The 15,547-nt window shown below is 47.9% G+C and overlaps 1 protein-coding gene across 5 annotated transcripts; it reads left to right on the forward strand.

Moving 5' to 3' along the window:
* The first annotated feature begins 1,512 nt into the window (after window positions 1-1,512).
* Window positions 1,513-14,796, forward strand: Porcn (porcupine O-acyltransferase). Of its 5 annotated transcripts, none has more exons than XM_003462553.5 (15): window positions 1,513-1,676; window positions 2,317-2,489; window positions 4,357-4,549; window positions 4,934-4,977; window positions 5,319-5,500; window positions 5,581-5,711; window positions 5,826-5,843; window positions 7,070-7,084; window positions 7,181-7,306; window positions 7,457-7,557; window positions 9,012-9,088; window positions 9,174-9,237; window positions 9,347-9,432; window positions 10,399-10,509; window positions 14,397-14,796. In XM_003462553.5, exons 2-15 carry the CDS (start codon window positions 2,354-2,356, stop codon window positions 14,496-14,498), a joined length of 1,386 nt encoding a protein of 461 aa, XP_003462601.1. In that variant the 5' UTR covers window positions 1,513-1,676; window positions 2,317-2,353; the 3' UTR covers window positions 14,499-14,796. The 5 variants fall into 5 exon arrangements, with proteins under 5 accessions (XP_003462601.1, XP_063101870.1, XP_012999774.1 ...); XM_013144321.3 differs by having other exon boundaries at window positions 1,517-1,676; window positions 2,426-2,489; XM_013144322.3 differs by having other exon boundaries at window positions 1,517-1,676; window positions 2,426-2,489; window positions 4,428-4,549.
* Window positions 14,797-15,547: the final 751 nt, after the last annotated feature.

Below are 15,547 nucleotides of genomic sequence, written 5' to 3' on the forward strand. Positions count from 1 at the left end.
GCAGAGAGAAGTAGTGTCAGTCTGTGAACTTTTCGTGAACCTTATGCTGCAGCTTAAATCCTAATATAAAGCGTCTTTCAAATGAGAGGGGGGGAAAGGCAGAGGGAAATTAGGCTGGAGTGTAGATCCATGGCAGAGCATTGGCCTACCACCCTGGGAGAGCAAGTGTGACTTTCTTAACTCCACACAGGTAAGCATTAACCTATTAGAACTCCTTTTCCTTAGCTCCTGGAGTGAGGGTAGGGTCCAGTTTGACCTGGGCTTCCTTCTCCTCCCACATCAGAGCTAAGTACCCTAGCAGCCAATAAATGCTCCTTTGGGAAAAGAAGCCCTCCTTTGGGGAAAAAAAAGCAGGAAGGGAGGGCCTTCATCAACCTAGGAATAAAGTAGAATGCCCAGAAGCTGCTGTGTTGGGTAGGTAGAGAACAGATGCTGCATAAATTCTTAGTGGTGCTGCAGACAGCCCTATGTTTTTTTCTTGGGGCCACTGTAAGTGCTTTGTAAATGACCTCCCTTCTTTGGGGCACTGTGGGATTGAACCACAGAGCACTCTACCACTCAGCTATAACATCGGCCCATTTTATTTTTAATTTAATTTAATTTGAGACAAGGTCGCACCTTGCAGTCCAGGCTGGCCTTGAACTCACTATGTAGCCCAAGATGGCCTCGAACTCACAGAGATCCTCTTGCTTCAGCCTCCCGAGTGCAGGGACCACAGGCATGTGCCACCATGCCCGGTTTGTCTCATTTTTAAAATTTTGAAACAAGATCTTGCTAAATTGCTCAGACAGCACTCGAAGTTATGGATCCTCCTGCTTGCCTCGCTTGGTGCTGAACTTGCAGGCATGTGTCACCGCTCCTGGTTTAAATGCTTCCAGTAGAAGTGCTCTCTGCTAGCTTCTAGCTTCACAGGATTGTTCAGTAGTCAGCAGGTCACCTTTGTCCAGGGTAGGAGTGAGGTGGGGAAGAAAATCAGTTACTGATAAGCCAAGCGACTACAGCTAGCCGCTAGCCCTCGGGGAAGCACAGGCGCCTGGTGCGTTCTCTTAGGTGACAGTCATTACCTATAAACGCTCCCTGCCTGACCCTGGGAGCAGGGAGGCTTGGAAATTCGTCCTCTGTCCCGAAGGAAGGGGAAAGCTAGGCCTCGCTTTAGTTTTCTATCTGTGAAACGGGGACACACCAAGTGGGGAGGGCGTGCGTGGGTATGCGTGTGGAGGACCCCTAGGCTACTGAGCTTTCCCCAGATCTTTCCCATCTCTGCTCCCTAGGATTAGAAATTCGGCCTTTCGGAAGTTTGTTTTTGGAGATCGAAAATCTACCTCGCGAGCGTACCGGGGCTAGAACACTGTAGACTGAGAAAAATGCGCGCGCTAACCCTCCACTTGCCAACGACCTCTTGCGCCCAGAACCCCACAAACCTACAGCTCCTCCCTGGAGCTATCCTCCCGCTCCCTCCTCTCGGTCCCCGCCCCGCTCCGGCTCTCCGATTGGCCGAGCTCCGCTGCCGGCCCACCCTGGGATTTAAAGGGCCAGTTTCACCTCACCGGCCTGGGAGCCGCTGTTAGTCCCGGCCTTGTGGCCTGCGGGGGAGGCTGCCGGGAGGAGGTGGCTACAGTGGCAGCGGCGGCGACGGCGCGTCCCAGCCCCCAGGACCACGGCTTCCTTCCTGCCAGGTAGGTCACCAGTGGTGTGCACGTCGCTCCCCCGTGGCTATCCTTGAGTAAGTATCCCCGCACCAATCTAAGTGCATGTCCTGGGACCCCCTCCGCATCACCTTCCTAGTAGCTCTCCTGGTGTGTTCCCTGCCAACATTACCCCTCCCTGGACCTGGGCAGGGCTTTGTTGGAGGCCTTTTGCCGGGTGGGGGTGAGATGGGTAGCGCGGAAGATGCAGGATTCCCCCCCCCAATTCATACAAGAAGAGATGCACAAGGCCCTTGAGAGTCACAGAATCCGCCCCACACACACAGAGCAACTGTACCTTGGAAACCAGAGCCCCCTTTCCTTGCGCCTTTTGATTTGTGGGCCTAGAATGAACATCAGTTGATCATCATTCGACCAAACCGTTTACATCATTCAAGATACACAGGCTTTCATTCACCACAGGTCACAGCTGTACTTATGCACCCAGAACACCCACTCCCACGCACAGTTGGTGGCTCAGTCTGATGTACCTGATGTTCACATCCTTCCCCAGGCCCCCAGTACTAACTGTGAGTTCAGTAGCCCCAAACTGAAATCGGATGCTCAAGACCACCCTGGGCATGGGCAGCCCCATGGACATCCTGCTCCCTCTGTGTCCCCCCCTTGGCAGATCTGTCCATCTGTCCACCCATCTGTGGGGGTCCACAATGGCCACCTTCAGCCGCCAGGAATTTTTCCAGCAGCTACTGCAGGGCTGTCTTCTGCCTACTGTTCAGCAGGGTCTTGACCAGATCTGGCTGCTCCTTGCCATCTGCCTCGCCTGCCGCCTCCTCTGGAGGCTGGGTAAGTGCCTTGCACACTGTGTGCCACCATGCCGGACAGTGCTGTATCTGCCATGTTCATCTACATTAAGCCACACCTCTCCCTGCTACATCTTGCCAATCCAATCTAGGCCTGGATGTGTTTAGTTAGCCCAGTTACATCTTACCAGCCCAAACTTCATCCTACTGTGCCCAGCTACCATGTGCCATGCTGTGCCGGGCCACAACCTATTGTACTGAGTCATGCCCATCAATATTCGTGGGCTCTAGGATTCCGGAAAGCTGAGGTTCTTGGATCTTAGGATCCTGAAATATCTATTTCCCAAGGTTCTTCATGAATACTGAAGGAACAGAAATACTGTTATGGGGTTATGAAATATCCAAGTACCATGATCACAGCATATGGATATTCTGAGAAGTTGAGACTCTCACATTCTAGGCTTTCAAAATGTTGGCATTCTGGATTTCTAGAATTCGGACATGGCAAAATTTCTGTATTGTAAGACTGTGGAATGTTTCCAGAATCATAGCAGACCTATATCCAAAGGTTACGGTTCAAAGTCCTCAAGGTTCCTATAGGATGCAGAGACTTCTAGAAATCTGTTTATTTTAAATGGATATTTTTCCCCAAGTTTATTAGTATTATTTTGTGGTGCTTGGCATCTAACCCAGAGCCTCACACATGATAGGCAAGCACCATGCCATGGAGTTACATCCCCAAACTCCCATTGATTGGTTGATTGATTGATTTCATTGTTTTTGAGAGAAGGTCTTGATATATAGTCTAGGTTGGCCTCGAATTCACTATGTAGCCCAGGCTGGCCTCAAACTCACAGTGATCCTCCTGCCTCAGCCTCCCAAGTGCTGAGATTACAGACATGCACCACCACGCTCAGCTCCTCCCAGTTTATTTTGACTTATGTCAAAGCTACCAAAAAGTCAAATAAAATAGTACAATGAACACCCATATATGCTTCAACAGATTCTCCAACTGTTAGTATTTTGCCATAATAGCTTGCTTTATCTATTATCTGTTTGTCTATCTACCTATTGTTTTCCTGAATTGCTTGAATAACCTGTGGATATCATGATACTTCAGCCCAAATCCTTTAGTGTGGCTGCCAATGAAAAGGACACATTTTCTCACAACTATAGCTTTAATCATCACTCTCTAAGCCAGGTATGGTGGCTTATGCCTGTAATCCTGGCACTCGGGAAGCTGAAGCAGGGGGATTGTTATAAGTTTGAGATCATCCTAGGATACAAAGTGAACTCAAGGCCAGCCTGAACTGCATAGTGAGACCCTGTCTCAAAAAGACCAAAAAAATCATCGCTCTCTAATTTTTTTTGTACCAGGAATTAAACTTGACCACACGCTTGCCAGGCAGGCACTTATGCTGCTGTGCTAAATCCCTGGCCCTACTCTCTAAAATTTAAATGAGGATGGAATAATATATTTTTTGAGGCAGGGCTTGTTTTGTAGTTCAGACTGGCTTTGAACTCACTATGGAGCCAAGGCTGGCTTTGAACTCACAGCAATCCTCCTGCCCCAGCCTCCCTAGTGCTGAAATTGCAGGTGTGTACCGCCACACCCCCAGATACAATATTATCCAACATAAATTGATACTTGAAGTTTTTCCAGTGTTTCCAGAATGTCTTTTATAGATGTTTCTTCTTTTTAAAATCCAGGCCTTGCCAACCAGTCTAGGTCCACAATATCATTTACAGGTCTCCTCCATTCCCACCACCCTGGCTTCTAGGCTGTATCTGTGCCCATGTCTTCGTCCCCCTCCTTCCAGCCCACCAACCTTCCCTTTCTTGTTCTCTCCCTCCCACCCTCTGCCTCTCTCTTTCTCTCTATCTGTTCCCTCTCTCCCTCTCCCCCAAAGGGTTGCCATCCTACCTGAAGCATGCAAGCACCGTCGCAGGTGGCTTCTTCAGCCTCTACCACTTCTTCCAGCTGCACATGGTCTGGGTCGTGCTGCTGAGCCTCCTGTGCTACCTCGTGCTCTTCCTCTGCCGGCACTCTTCCCATCGTGGCGTCTTCCTCTCCGTCACCATCCTCATCTACCTGCTCATGGGGTATGGCTGTGCTTCCTCATCTTCACACTGTGGACAGAAATATGGGTGGATCCCCAAGGCCCTAAAGTGGGCATTCCAGATGGGGAGGTTTGGGGAGTCCTGGGAGAGAGAAGTGTGTCTGGGAGAATTGTTCTATGCAGGAGCACTGAAAGGGGAGGGTGTGAAGTGTTCATGGAGGGGGGAGCTGTGGGACTTGTCCTTCCACCATGCCACACAGGACAGGTGGGTGTGGGCTTCCTCTGGAGGAGGGAGCCTGGGACAATTTTGTTCCATGAGGTTGTGTAGGACAAGGGAAGGGACAGCCCTCTGGGCACCTTGGTGTTCCCCCTCCATGGTCAGAGGCCATGGGAGTTGTGGAGAAAAGACCAGCACCCTTTTCCCCAGTGAGATGCACATGGTGGACACCGTGACATGGCACAAGATGCGAGGTAGGTAATCCTGGCCCAGCCCTCCTGTCCCCGTCATGATTCATTGTTATCCCCTACCCTAAGTCTTCCCTCCACTTCTCTCCCTCATCCACCACCCAACGGTGGAGACCTCACATTCCCCTTGGTCCTGCTGGGTTTCGGTACCATGTTTTGTCCTATGTCATATATGTGCCTGGTATTCTTGAGTCAAGATGTATGCCTGTCCTGGCTCACTCGTCCACCTGCCTGTGTATCCCTGCCAGCATACCCTCTTTTCCTTGAACCTCTCACTTGGTGCCCTTATTTCCTCCATGCTGACACGCTCTCTTGCCCATCCACTTGACCATGGGCCCCATACATAGGGGCCCAGATGATTGTGGCCATGAAGGCAGTGTCTCTGGGCTTTGACCTGGACCGGGGTGAGGTGGGTGCTGTGCCCTCACCTGTGGAGTTCATGGGCTACCTCTACTTCGTGGGCACCATCGTCTTTGGGCCCTGGATACCCTTCCACAACTACCTACAGGCTGTCCAAGGCCGCCCGCTGGTGAGGTCCTGGGTGGACAGGTGGGCAGGGGCTGTGGGAGCCACCAGAGAGCAGTGCTCATGGAGCCTTCATCCTTACAGAGCCGCCAATGGCTGCAGAAGGTGGCCCGGAGCCTCGCGCTGGCCCTGCTGTGCCTTGTACTGTCCACTTGTGTGGGCCCCTACCTCTTCCCCTACTTCATCCCCCTTGACAGTGACCGCCTCCTTCGCAAGTGAGCACAACCTTTGAAGCCCCAGCCCAGCAGTAAGGGGGTTGGGTTGGGCCCTGGAGTCTCCCCATTTCTGAGCCTGTCTCTTAATATTTGTGTCCTCTTCTGTTGCTACAGCAAGAAACGCAAAGCCAGGTAAATGAGGGCAACTGCTGAGGGCGAGTGGTGTGCCTAGGAGTGGGGCAGAGTCTAGGACCACTTGTTTCTGGAAGTCTGCATCTGCCTGGCCATCCATCTCATGGCTAGACAGAAACTGGGTGTCTGTTGGTGACTGTCCGTTTGACCAAGATCGGCTCTGTGACTGTATGTGACTGAAACTGTGACACATACTGTATGTCTGGTGTCCACTGGTTCATCTCTTTCATCATTAGGAACAAGTTATGCAGCCATAATTGAGAGTAACAAGTGTACATTAGTTGATGACTCTGGCCTGTCTGTATCTCTGGGTAGGAAGATATGTGGGTTGTTTGCCTATAGCTCCTAACTTCCCCATATGTGGAACTGAGAGTTCTGGTTGGCTGTCCGTGTCATTGGCACTGATGTGGTGTGTGGCTGTCACTTGATACGGTAGGTCTAGGTGGGTGATTCTGGCTTGACTATAACTCTGGTATGGCTATAGCATGCTGGGTGTCTGTGATTGATCCTGTCTATGTGTTACCTCCTCTCACTGCTTGATATTAGCTAGCTGAAGGGTTTTGTGACCAATGAGGAGCCTGCACCTGTCTTTAGGACTAACAGCCTTGCTTTGACCTAGAATTGAATCTGGCCTCTCCCCACTGCACTAGCTGCTAATTATGTAGGATGATGTACGAGTTTCCAAACAGTGCAGTGACTTGACCACTTTCACCCAGCTAAGCAGCCAGGCATGAGCCCCAGGCCTACTTTCAGACCCTATGTATTGGCCAGTGCAGGATGCTACCTGGTTTGGGGCATGTCTGATTGTAAAATTGACAGAAAGTGTGTGTGTGTGTGTGTGTGTGTGTGTGTGTGTGTGTGTGCGCGTGTGTGCTTGTTTTCACACATGCTAAGTAGTCTCAGAGTGTCACTAAAGGGCTTTAACTGACTTATGGTTACTGAGTCTGGTAAGAGAGCTTCGAGGCTGGGCGTCTGATAGCCTTCATGGCTAGCGCTCCATGGGATCTTAGCATGCAGGGTTGTGTCATATAACGGGACATCTCATGCATTTGTGTGGGACACATGAAACCACCCACCTGCCAGTGTCTGTGTACGGGTGACTGTCATAGTCTGCCTCTTTTGCCACTCCGTCTCTGTCTGTCTTGTCTGTGAGCAACTCTGCCCAACACCTCTCTGATGCTCTCTTCTTTCCTCTCTGCTGCCTTCCTGACCCCTGGGGGCCCTAGAGGCACCATAGTAAGGTGAGTCCACCAAGTCAGACTGGGGATGGTGATACATGGTGGGGTGTCATGGGAAGCCTGGGTTCATGCTTCTCTCCCCTGCTCCTCCCTCCCCAGATGGCTGCGAGCGTATGAGAGTGCAGTCTCCTTCCACTTCAGCAACTATTTTGTGGGCTTTCTGTCTGAGGCCACAGCCACATTGGCAGGGGCTGGCTTCACTGAGGAAAAGGATCACCTGAAATGGTACGGGGGACTGAGAGCCTGCACTCCCCAGGATGCTGCTTAAGGAGGATGGGGGATGATGCTCTTAGGGCAGGGAACAGCTGAGACAAGAATATGGCAGCTAGGTAGGCTGAGATCCCAATTGGGTTTGCTTGGTTCTTCTGTCTATAGGGACCTAACAGTGTCTAGACCACTGGACGTGGAGCTCCCCCGGTCAATGGTGGAAGTTGTCACAAGCTGGAACTTGCCTATGTCTTATTGGCTAAATAACTGTGAGTCACCAAGTCACCGCTGCAGGGCATTTGTAATCCAGGAGGGCTTTGTACATATTTATATAATAGATATTTACTGAGCAACTACTGTGTGCTGGACACCAAAGATACAGCAGGGATAAAAAGATACAAAAAATCACTGCCCCTGTGGAACTGCCACTTGGTGGCCAAGCAGTTAATAAATAAGACAGAAACACACACTGGTACTAGTGTAGCCCAGGTGTGGTGGAGCATGACTGTAATCCCAGCATGCGGGAAGTTGAAGCAGGAAGATCACCAGGAGTTCAAGGCCATCCTGGACTGCATAGGGGGACCTTGTCTCAAAAAAACAAAGTTCAGATGTGCTAAATGTATCACACTTCAGGGTGAGAAGTATCGCAATAAAATAATAAAAAACCCAATATATATATATTTTTAAAAGAGCAAGACAAAACAGAAGTAGAGAGATAGCTCTTTCTCAAATGAGAAGGGGATTGAGAGATGGAGGGTGGGAAGTAAGAGAAAGGGGATAGAAAAAGAAATTAAGATGTGTTATGTACATGTACAACTCCACACAAGGAATTTATATGTACCACAAATGTGTACTAACAAAAACTAAAGACAGAAATAATAAAGCAGATAAAAGATAATCCAGGAGTGTTGGCAGGTGTATGAGGCAATGTTGCCACTTTGGACAAAATTAGCAAGGGCAGTGTAACTGAGAATGTGATATCTGAGCAAAGAGCAGAGGAAGGTGAGGGAGAAAAGAATGCAGATATGTGGAGGAGAAATGCAAGGATTGGGCAGTAGCAGGTACAAATGCTCTGAGGCAGGAGCTTGCTTGGTCTCTGAGGGATAGCAGGAAGGTCCTTGTAGGCTGGGGTGGAGCTCCTAAGTAGCCCTCTGAGTTCCATCCCTAGCAGTGGCGGGGGTGGGGGGGTCGCTGGAGAGGGCAAAGTAAGTCAGGGTGCCCTTGCTAGGACACAAGCTCTGGAAGGTCCTGTAGGGCCCCGTGGGCCATTGAAAAGATCTTGACTTTTTTTCCAAGGCTGACAGGCGTTACTCAGGGCAGGGCTCCGTGTTCTAACAGGATCCTTCTGGCTGCTAGGGGACAGACTGAGGACAAAGCAGCAGTCCAGGCCAGCGACAGTGGTGGCAGCAGGGCACAAGGACAGGAGAGATAAATTCTAAAGGGAGCACCCAGGAAATTTGCTAAGGATTCAAGTTAGGGGAGGTTGTAGACCAAGGGTGATTCTGAGGCATGTGCTCCGAGGTCCTGGAAGGATGGTGTTGCTATTGACTGAGCTTGGGAAGACTGAGGGAGGACCTGGGTTGGGGCCTATGAAGCTGGAGATCATTATCAGAATGTTAATCCTGGCGCCCCAATCCAGTGCGGGTGTTCTCATCCTGCACACGGCTCTTGGGAATAGTAGGGGAGTCTCTGAAGAATCCTGACCTGCACCCTTCCCCTCCAGATGTTTTCAAGAATGCTCTCCGCCTGGGCACCTTCTCAGCTGTGCTGGTCACCTATGCGGCCAGTGCCCTCCTGCACGTGAGCAAGGCAGAGCGGGATGGGGCGCTGGGTGGGTGGCAGGCCCTCCTCCTCACTCACCTCCTTGCCCCCCTTTGGCCCCCAGGGCTTCAGCTTCCACCTGGCTGCAGTACTGCTGTCCCTGGCGTTTATCACTTATGTAGAGCATGGTGAGTGCTTGGCCTGATCCCCTAGACAGAGAAGGCTCACTAGCAGGAGGCCTGCGGCCACTGTCCCCTAAGGCTAACTTGATCCCCTTATCTCCCCACACTAACCCAGTCCTCCGGAAGCGCCTGGCTCAGATCCTCAGTGCCTGTGTCTTGTCAAAGCCATGTCGACCTGACTGTCCACACCGCCATCGCTTGGTGAGGGTTCCACCTGGGCAACCTCATGCCCAGCCCTTCCCTTCAGAAATGTCACTTCTGTCTCCATCTTGTGTGTGTCACAGGGCCCCCAGCTTCTTCTTCTGGTGCCAGAGCTACCCCTATGTCCTTGCCTCTGTTCACTACCATGTATTTCTTGAATAGGAATTTATTGATCACCTGCTGTATGCACATGTGGCACCCCAGTGAATACTTATTGAGCACCTGCTAGTTATAGGTTGCTGGAGATACAGTAGTGAACAAAATGGACCAAAATCTGGCCCTATGTGACATGTATTTTAACAGGAGAGACAGTAAAGTGAAAAATAAGTTAACGAAGTCTAATAATAGATTGCCAGGTTGTGAGCAGTGCTAAACATGGGGAAAAGGGACGGGAAACATGGGGGCAGGTGGTTTTGCTTTTAAATAGAAGGTCAGGGAAGCTTCCCAGGTGAGGGGACTTCTGAGTTCTTGAAGTGAAGGAGGAAAAGGAGGCATGCATCTGCCCTGTGTGAAGGACCCAACATGGGAGTGGACCTGCAATCTGAGGAACCATGAGAGGCCAGTGTAGCTGGAGCAGAGAAAACCAGGAGCGATGTGGGCCCTCCAGGTCATAGCAGGGACTTGCTTTTATTTTGTTATTTTTAACTGTTTGCCCTATGAAATATGGACAACCACACTTAATTTGTCTTCTACATGGGACCAGTGTTTGTCACCAAAAACCCCAACTCAGAGCCCACCATTCTCGCTCCTCCAGCTGAACATTCATATCTCCAACCTGGACATCCTCATGATTCAAAGCACCCTCACCCTCTGAGCTCCTTGAAACATCTCTTTCCTGTCTTACCTGGGCATCTCTATTCCTGGGTCCCATAGTGCCTTTCGTGTCTCTCTGGGCTTCCCAGTGCAGGCAGCAATGGGGACAGTGAGCAGGTGCAGCTAACAAGCATGCTTATCTGTCCCCCACAGGGCCTGGGGGTGCGAACCTTAAACTTGCTCTTTGGAGCCCTGGCCATCTTCCACCTGACCTACCTGGGCTCCCTGTTTGATGTTGATGTGGATGACACCACAGAGGAGCAGGTGAGTTAGCCCTGGGCTGGGTAGTAAACCAGGGATGGCACTTCCTGTTCACAGGAACCCTGGGGACAGAGATGGAGGGAAGAACTCCCGGGTTATATTTCTTAGCATGTGCAGTTAGTGTGCTTGCCCTCCCTTCCCAGTGTCCTCTGGTTCGTCACACTGTTGGCTCTTTGAGTAAAATGTGGAAAATATACTTATTTATTTTCCTTTTAAAATTTAAGAAGTGCGTGGTGATGCATACCTATAATCCCAGCAAAATGAGAGGCTCAGGCAGGAGTATCACAAATTTGATCCCAGTCTGGACAACTAAATGACTTAGTGAGAAATTTTCAAAAAAATAAATAAGTAAAAAGCAGTGGAGACTGAGTTCAATGTGAAGGTCCTGAGTTCAATCCTCCTAAACAAGCAAAAAAGTCACTTTATAAAGACAATGTAAAAAACCAGGTTTACCTTTTAATTGTATTTATTTAATTTGTTGGGGGTTTTTTTGAGACTCACTATGTAGTCCCAGCTGGCCTCAAACTTAGAGCAACTCTCCTCTGTCAGCTTCCTGAGTGTTGGGATTATGTGTGTGCTATTCCACACAGCTCATTTGTTTTGTTTATTTACTTTTTGTTAGTAGTGGAAATGCTATGCCACTACTTGCTCTGCCACTGACTGCATCCCCAGCCCCAAGTTTTACTTTTTATGTTGTTTTTTTGTTTGCTTGTTTTGTTTTGTTTTTTGAGACCAGAGTCTCTAGTTCAGGCTGGCCTTGAACTCATTATGTAGCCCAAACTGGTCTCAAACTCAGTGATCCTCCTATGTCATCCTCCCTTTTATTTATTTGTTTTTTTAAAATTTATTTTACTACCAGACATGATGGTGCACACTTATAAAGCCAGCATTTTTGAGAAGCTTAGGCAAATGATTCCAAGTTCGAGTTCAGCCTCAGTAACTGAGGGACCTAGTAAGAATTTTGTCTCAAAATACAAAATAAAAACAAAAAAAAGGCTGGGGATGTAGCTCAATGTGAGGGCTCTAGGTTCACTCTCCAGTACCACAATAAATAAATGAATAAAATAAAAATTACAGTAAGTAAAGCTCAGAATATGTAGCCCAGTATAAAGTTCTTAGTACTGAAAAAAATACATAAATACACATATATATGATTGACTGTGAAAGCTATATTTTTCTCTTTCCTCTATTCCTTCCTCCCTCTCTCACTTCCCATCTGTACTGAGGACTCAATCCAGAGCCTTACACATGCTAAGCAAATGCTCTACCACTGAGCTATCCCCTAAATCCTTTTTAGTTTTTGAGACAGGATATCACTAAGTTGCCCAAAATGAGCTAGATATTTTCTTGTTTTAACCTTCCATTTGTCTGCGATTATAACTATGTACCATTGTGTCCAGTTAAAACTTGACTTTGCTTTTTAAAAATTTTACATTTAACCAGGCATGACACCCACACATAAACCTCAGCACTCAGGAGGCTGAGGCAGGAGAATCACTGTGAGTTCAAAGCCAGCCTGGGCTACAGAGTGAGTTTAACACCAGCCTGGCCTACATACTGAGACCCTGTATCAAAAACAACAGCAAAAGAAGAATTTATTTTTAAATTTTCTAAATGGTAGCATGCACCTATAGCTGCAGCTACAAGGGTGGCTGAAGCTAGAGAATGTCTTGGGAGGTAAAGGCCAGCCTAAGCAATACAGTAATACCTTATCTCAAAAGTAAAAATAAAATGGGACTGGGGATATAGCTCATCTGCACAAGCACTTGCTTGATTGGCAAGCACAAGGTCCTAAGTTGGATTCTTGGTACCAAGAAAAAAAAGTAAAAAGTTTTTTAAAATGTTACATTTCTTTTCTTTTTTTTTTTTAAATGTTACATTTCTACACTATTTTTGTTTATGTCAAGTACACAATTTCCAGATTTTATCTCCCCTCCTTTTTTTGAGACAGGATCACACTATATATCCCAGGCTGGTCTTGAACTCACTATATAACCCATGCTGGCCTTGAACTAGCAAAAAGATCACGTGGCTTTGAGGCCAGCCTGGGCTACACAGTGAATTCAAGACCATCCTGAACTATGTAGGAAAACCCAGTCTGGAAAAACAAAATGTAGCCATACATGGTAGCCCATGCCTATGATCTTAGCACTTGGGAGGTTACTACAGGAGGGTCTGGAATTCAAGGCTAGCGTGGGCTACATAAATGAGCCCATATTGTATCATAATAAACATTAAGAAAAAATATTTGAAAAAAACAAACACAATACTCAACAATTTAAATTTTTATTTAGGTTGAGTACAAAATCTGGGCTTGGGTTCTTCTTAAAGTTCTTTTTTTGTATTTTTATTAAAATATTTTATTGCTGAGGTTAGTGTAGCCCAGTGGTAGAGTGCTTGCCTAGCTTGTACTAGGCCCTGGGTTCCATCCCTAGTGGTACAAAACAACAATAGCAACAAAGAAAGAAAAGAAAGCCAGGTGTGGTGATACACACATGTAATCCTAGCATTCTGGAGGCTGAGGCAGGAGGATCCCTACAAGCTCAAGGCCAACTCGGGATACATGGCAAGTTTAGGTCAGCCTCAACTATATAGTGAGCCCTTCCACCCCCAAAAGAAAACAAAACAAAAAAACAATATTTAAGATATCAAGATATTCATAGAGAAAAATCTTACTTTCATCCTCTATCCCTTGCCTTCTTATAAGTAATAGCTTACTCATTTTATAAATATACCCTTCAAAAACCAAGACTAGCCTTCAGAATTTTGACCATATAAAGCAAATACAATGATATATTTTAATTCTCTCCCCAAGTTTTTAACCTAAAGGTAACACACAAGGCTGTTCTACAATTGCTAAAAATTTTCCACATCAGTATATAGTGTCCCCATTCATTTTTCCATTGTGAAAACGTGAGACTTTAATTGACTGGTGGATGTTTGGTAATCTCTAGTCCTTCCTATAGCAAATGAAGCTGCAGCAGGAACTCTTGCACAGAACATATGTAACTTCACACAAGCATGGGCAGTTGCAGGGTCTGCTCCTGATGATCGCAGTGGAGAGATTACTCTCTGCCCTCCCACCAGCAGTGTGTGAGCACAGACTTCTTGGATATGGTTGCCAGTCATCAGAGTATGAGTAAGGTTGAGCATGTGTTCTTACTTAAGAGCCATTACAAACACTCAGGAAGCTGAGGCAGGAGCATTACTGTGAGTTCAAGGCAAGCCTGCAATGCACAGTGAAACTCTGTCTCAAAAAACAAAAAAAGCCATTTGATTTTCCTTTACTAAGGTGGCTTACTCGCCTCATTTGATGATGTGTTTGGCTTTTACAAAAGATTGATTTCTAGTAGCTCTTTGTATACAAGAGAGGTTACAGGTCAGAAAGTAGGCTTGCATTTTCTTGTTTAAAATGACTTTTTTTTGGCAGTGCTGGAAATCAAACTCAAGGCCCCACAAATTCTAAACACACACTACCACTAAACTATACCCTCAGCCCCTTAAAAGTGATTGCTTTTGGCAGTGCTAGAGATGGAACCCAGGGCCTCATGCATGGTAGGCGGTACTGCCAAGCTACATCCATATCCCCTTTAAAATGATTTTTTTGAGACAGGGTCTCATTATGCAGTTTAAGCTGGCCTCGGACTGGCAGCGATCCTCCTGCTTCCCACTACTAAGTGCTGGGATTATAGGCATATGCCACCACACTGGACTAAAATGATTTTTAAAGAAGAAAATGAAAACTATTTGGTCACCTTTCACATGTCCTGGGGCCTTTTATCCCCTAGGTTACCATGAAGTTACAGAAATGCCCTTGGGCATAAGCTGGGTTTTGCTGAGACCCTGTTTGACCTTGCTGAGTGGAACCATCCCCTCTTCTTCTCCCACAGGGCTATGGCATGGCATACACTGTCCACAAGTGGTCCGAGCTCAGCTGGGCCAGTCACTGGGTCACTTTTGGATGCTGGATCTGCTATCGTCTCATCGGATAACCCTTAGGCGCCCTTGTAACCCTCAAGAACTTTCATCAGGGTGCCAGCTCTGATGGGGAATGTGGGAAAGCCCTTTACTCCCTCACACCCTCCATTCTTGACCCCTAACAGCCCTACACACACAGAGCAAGCACTCCCATGCCTGTCATTTCCCACCTACAAGGCTGGAAAAGATGATCCCCGCATGGCCCTAGGGGTGGGGATACTTGGAAAACAGAGAAAGAGAGATCCAGGGCCTCCCTTCGTGTCTTCCTCCTTTTTGTATAGTTTATTATTGTCAAATAAAAGTAGAAATATAGTACTGGCTCTTTCTTCACTGCTCAGAGGGGAATAGGAGTGAGGAAAGGGGTACTGCAAGGTTAAAAACTTTGGAAAAGAAACCATCATGAGGAAGCAGATTGTGACTGCTGTGCGGTTGATTTATGGTTTGTGATTGAATGATGAATCTGCAGAAGCCCGGGTTCTGGTCCTGATTAGATTGGAGCAGGAAGAGACCAAGTGGCTGATGGGAGGGGGAAGGGAGGTGCAGGTGCTAATTGACCAGAAAACCTAAGGATCCCTATCCTGCTTGGTTGCTCTGACTGAGCTAAGAGGAAAAGCAAGAAAGAGGGCAAATTGGTGCTTCTTGGGCCTCAGGACTAAGGGCTGTGGGTTCTAATGGGATGGGTCTGGGTTTTGATTGAGTGCCCGGCCTAGGTGTTCACTGGTTTAGCGTTCTGCCTTTCTGCCTGGCTCTTTAAAACTGGCATAGTTGAGGGTCTCCATGCCAACTGGCCTGGAGGACTGAGAGGGCTGGGTTCTGATTGATTCTTCTGACTTGAAGCCCGGAGAGGTGAGAGTGACCGCAGCTCTAAGGACTGGGTAGTTCTGAGCACTGAAGGGTTTAGATGCATGGGGCGGGGCCTGGTTTTTGCAGTATGCCGCTGGTGATCTGCCTGTCGTGTTATAGTTTCCTCGCGTTAGGGTGGTCTCCCAACTGATCAATCGGTTCCCTAGAAAAATCACAGCACAGGTGAGAGAGCAACGCAACGCCGCTTCAACAGAAAACA

This window comes from Cavia porcellus, unplaced genomic scaffold (assembly GCF_034190915.1).
Source record: "Cavia porcellus strain 051 isolate PalLab524CR breed Dunkin Hartley unplaced genomic scaffold, mCavPor4.1 scaffold_3, whole genome shotgun sequence".
Lineage (NCBI taxonomy): Eukaryota > Metazoa > Chordata > Mammalia > Rodentia > Caviidae > Cavia > Cavia porcellus.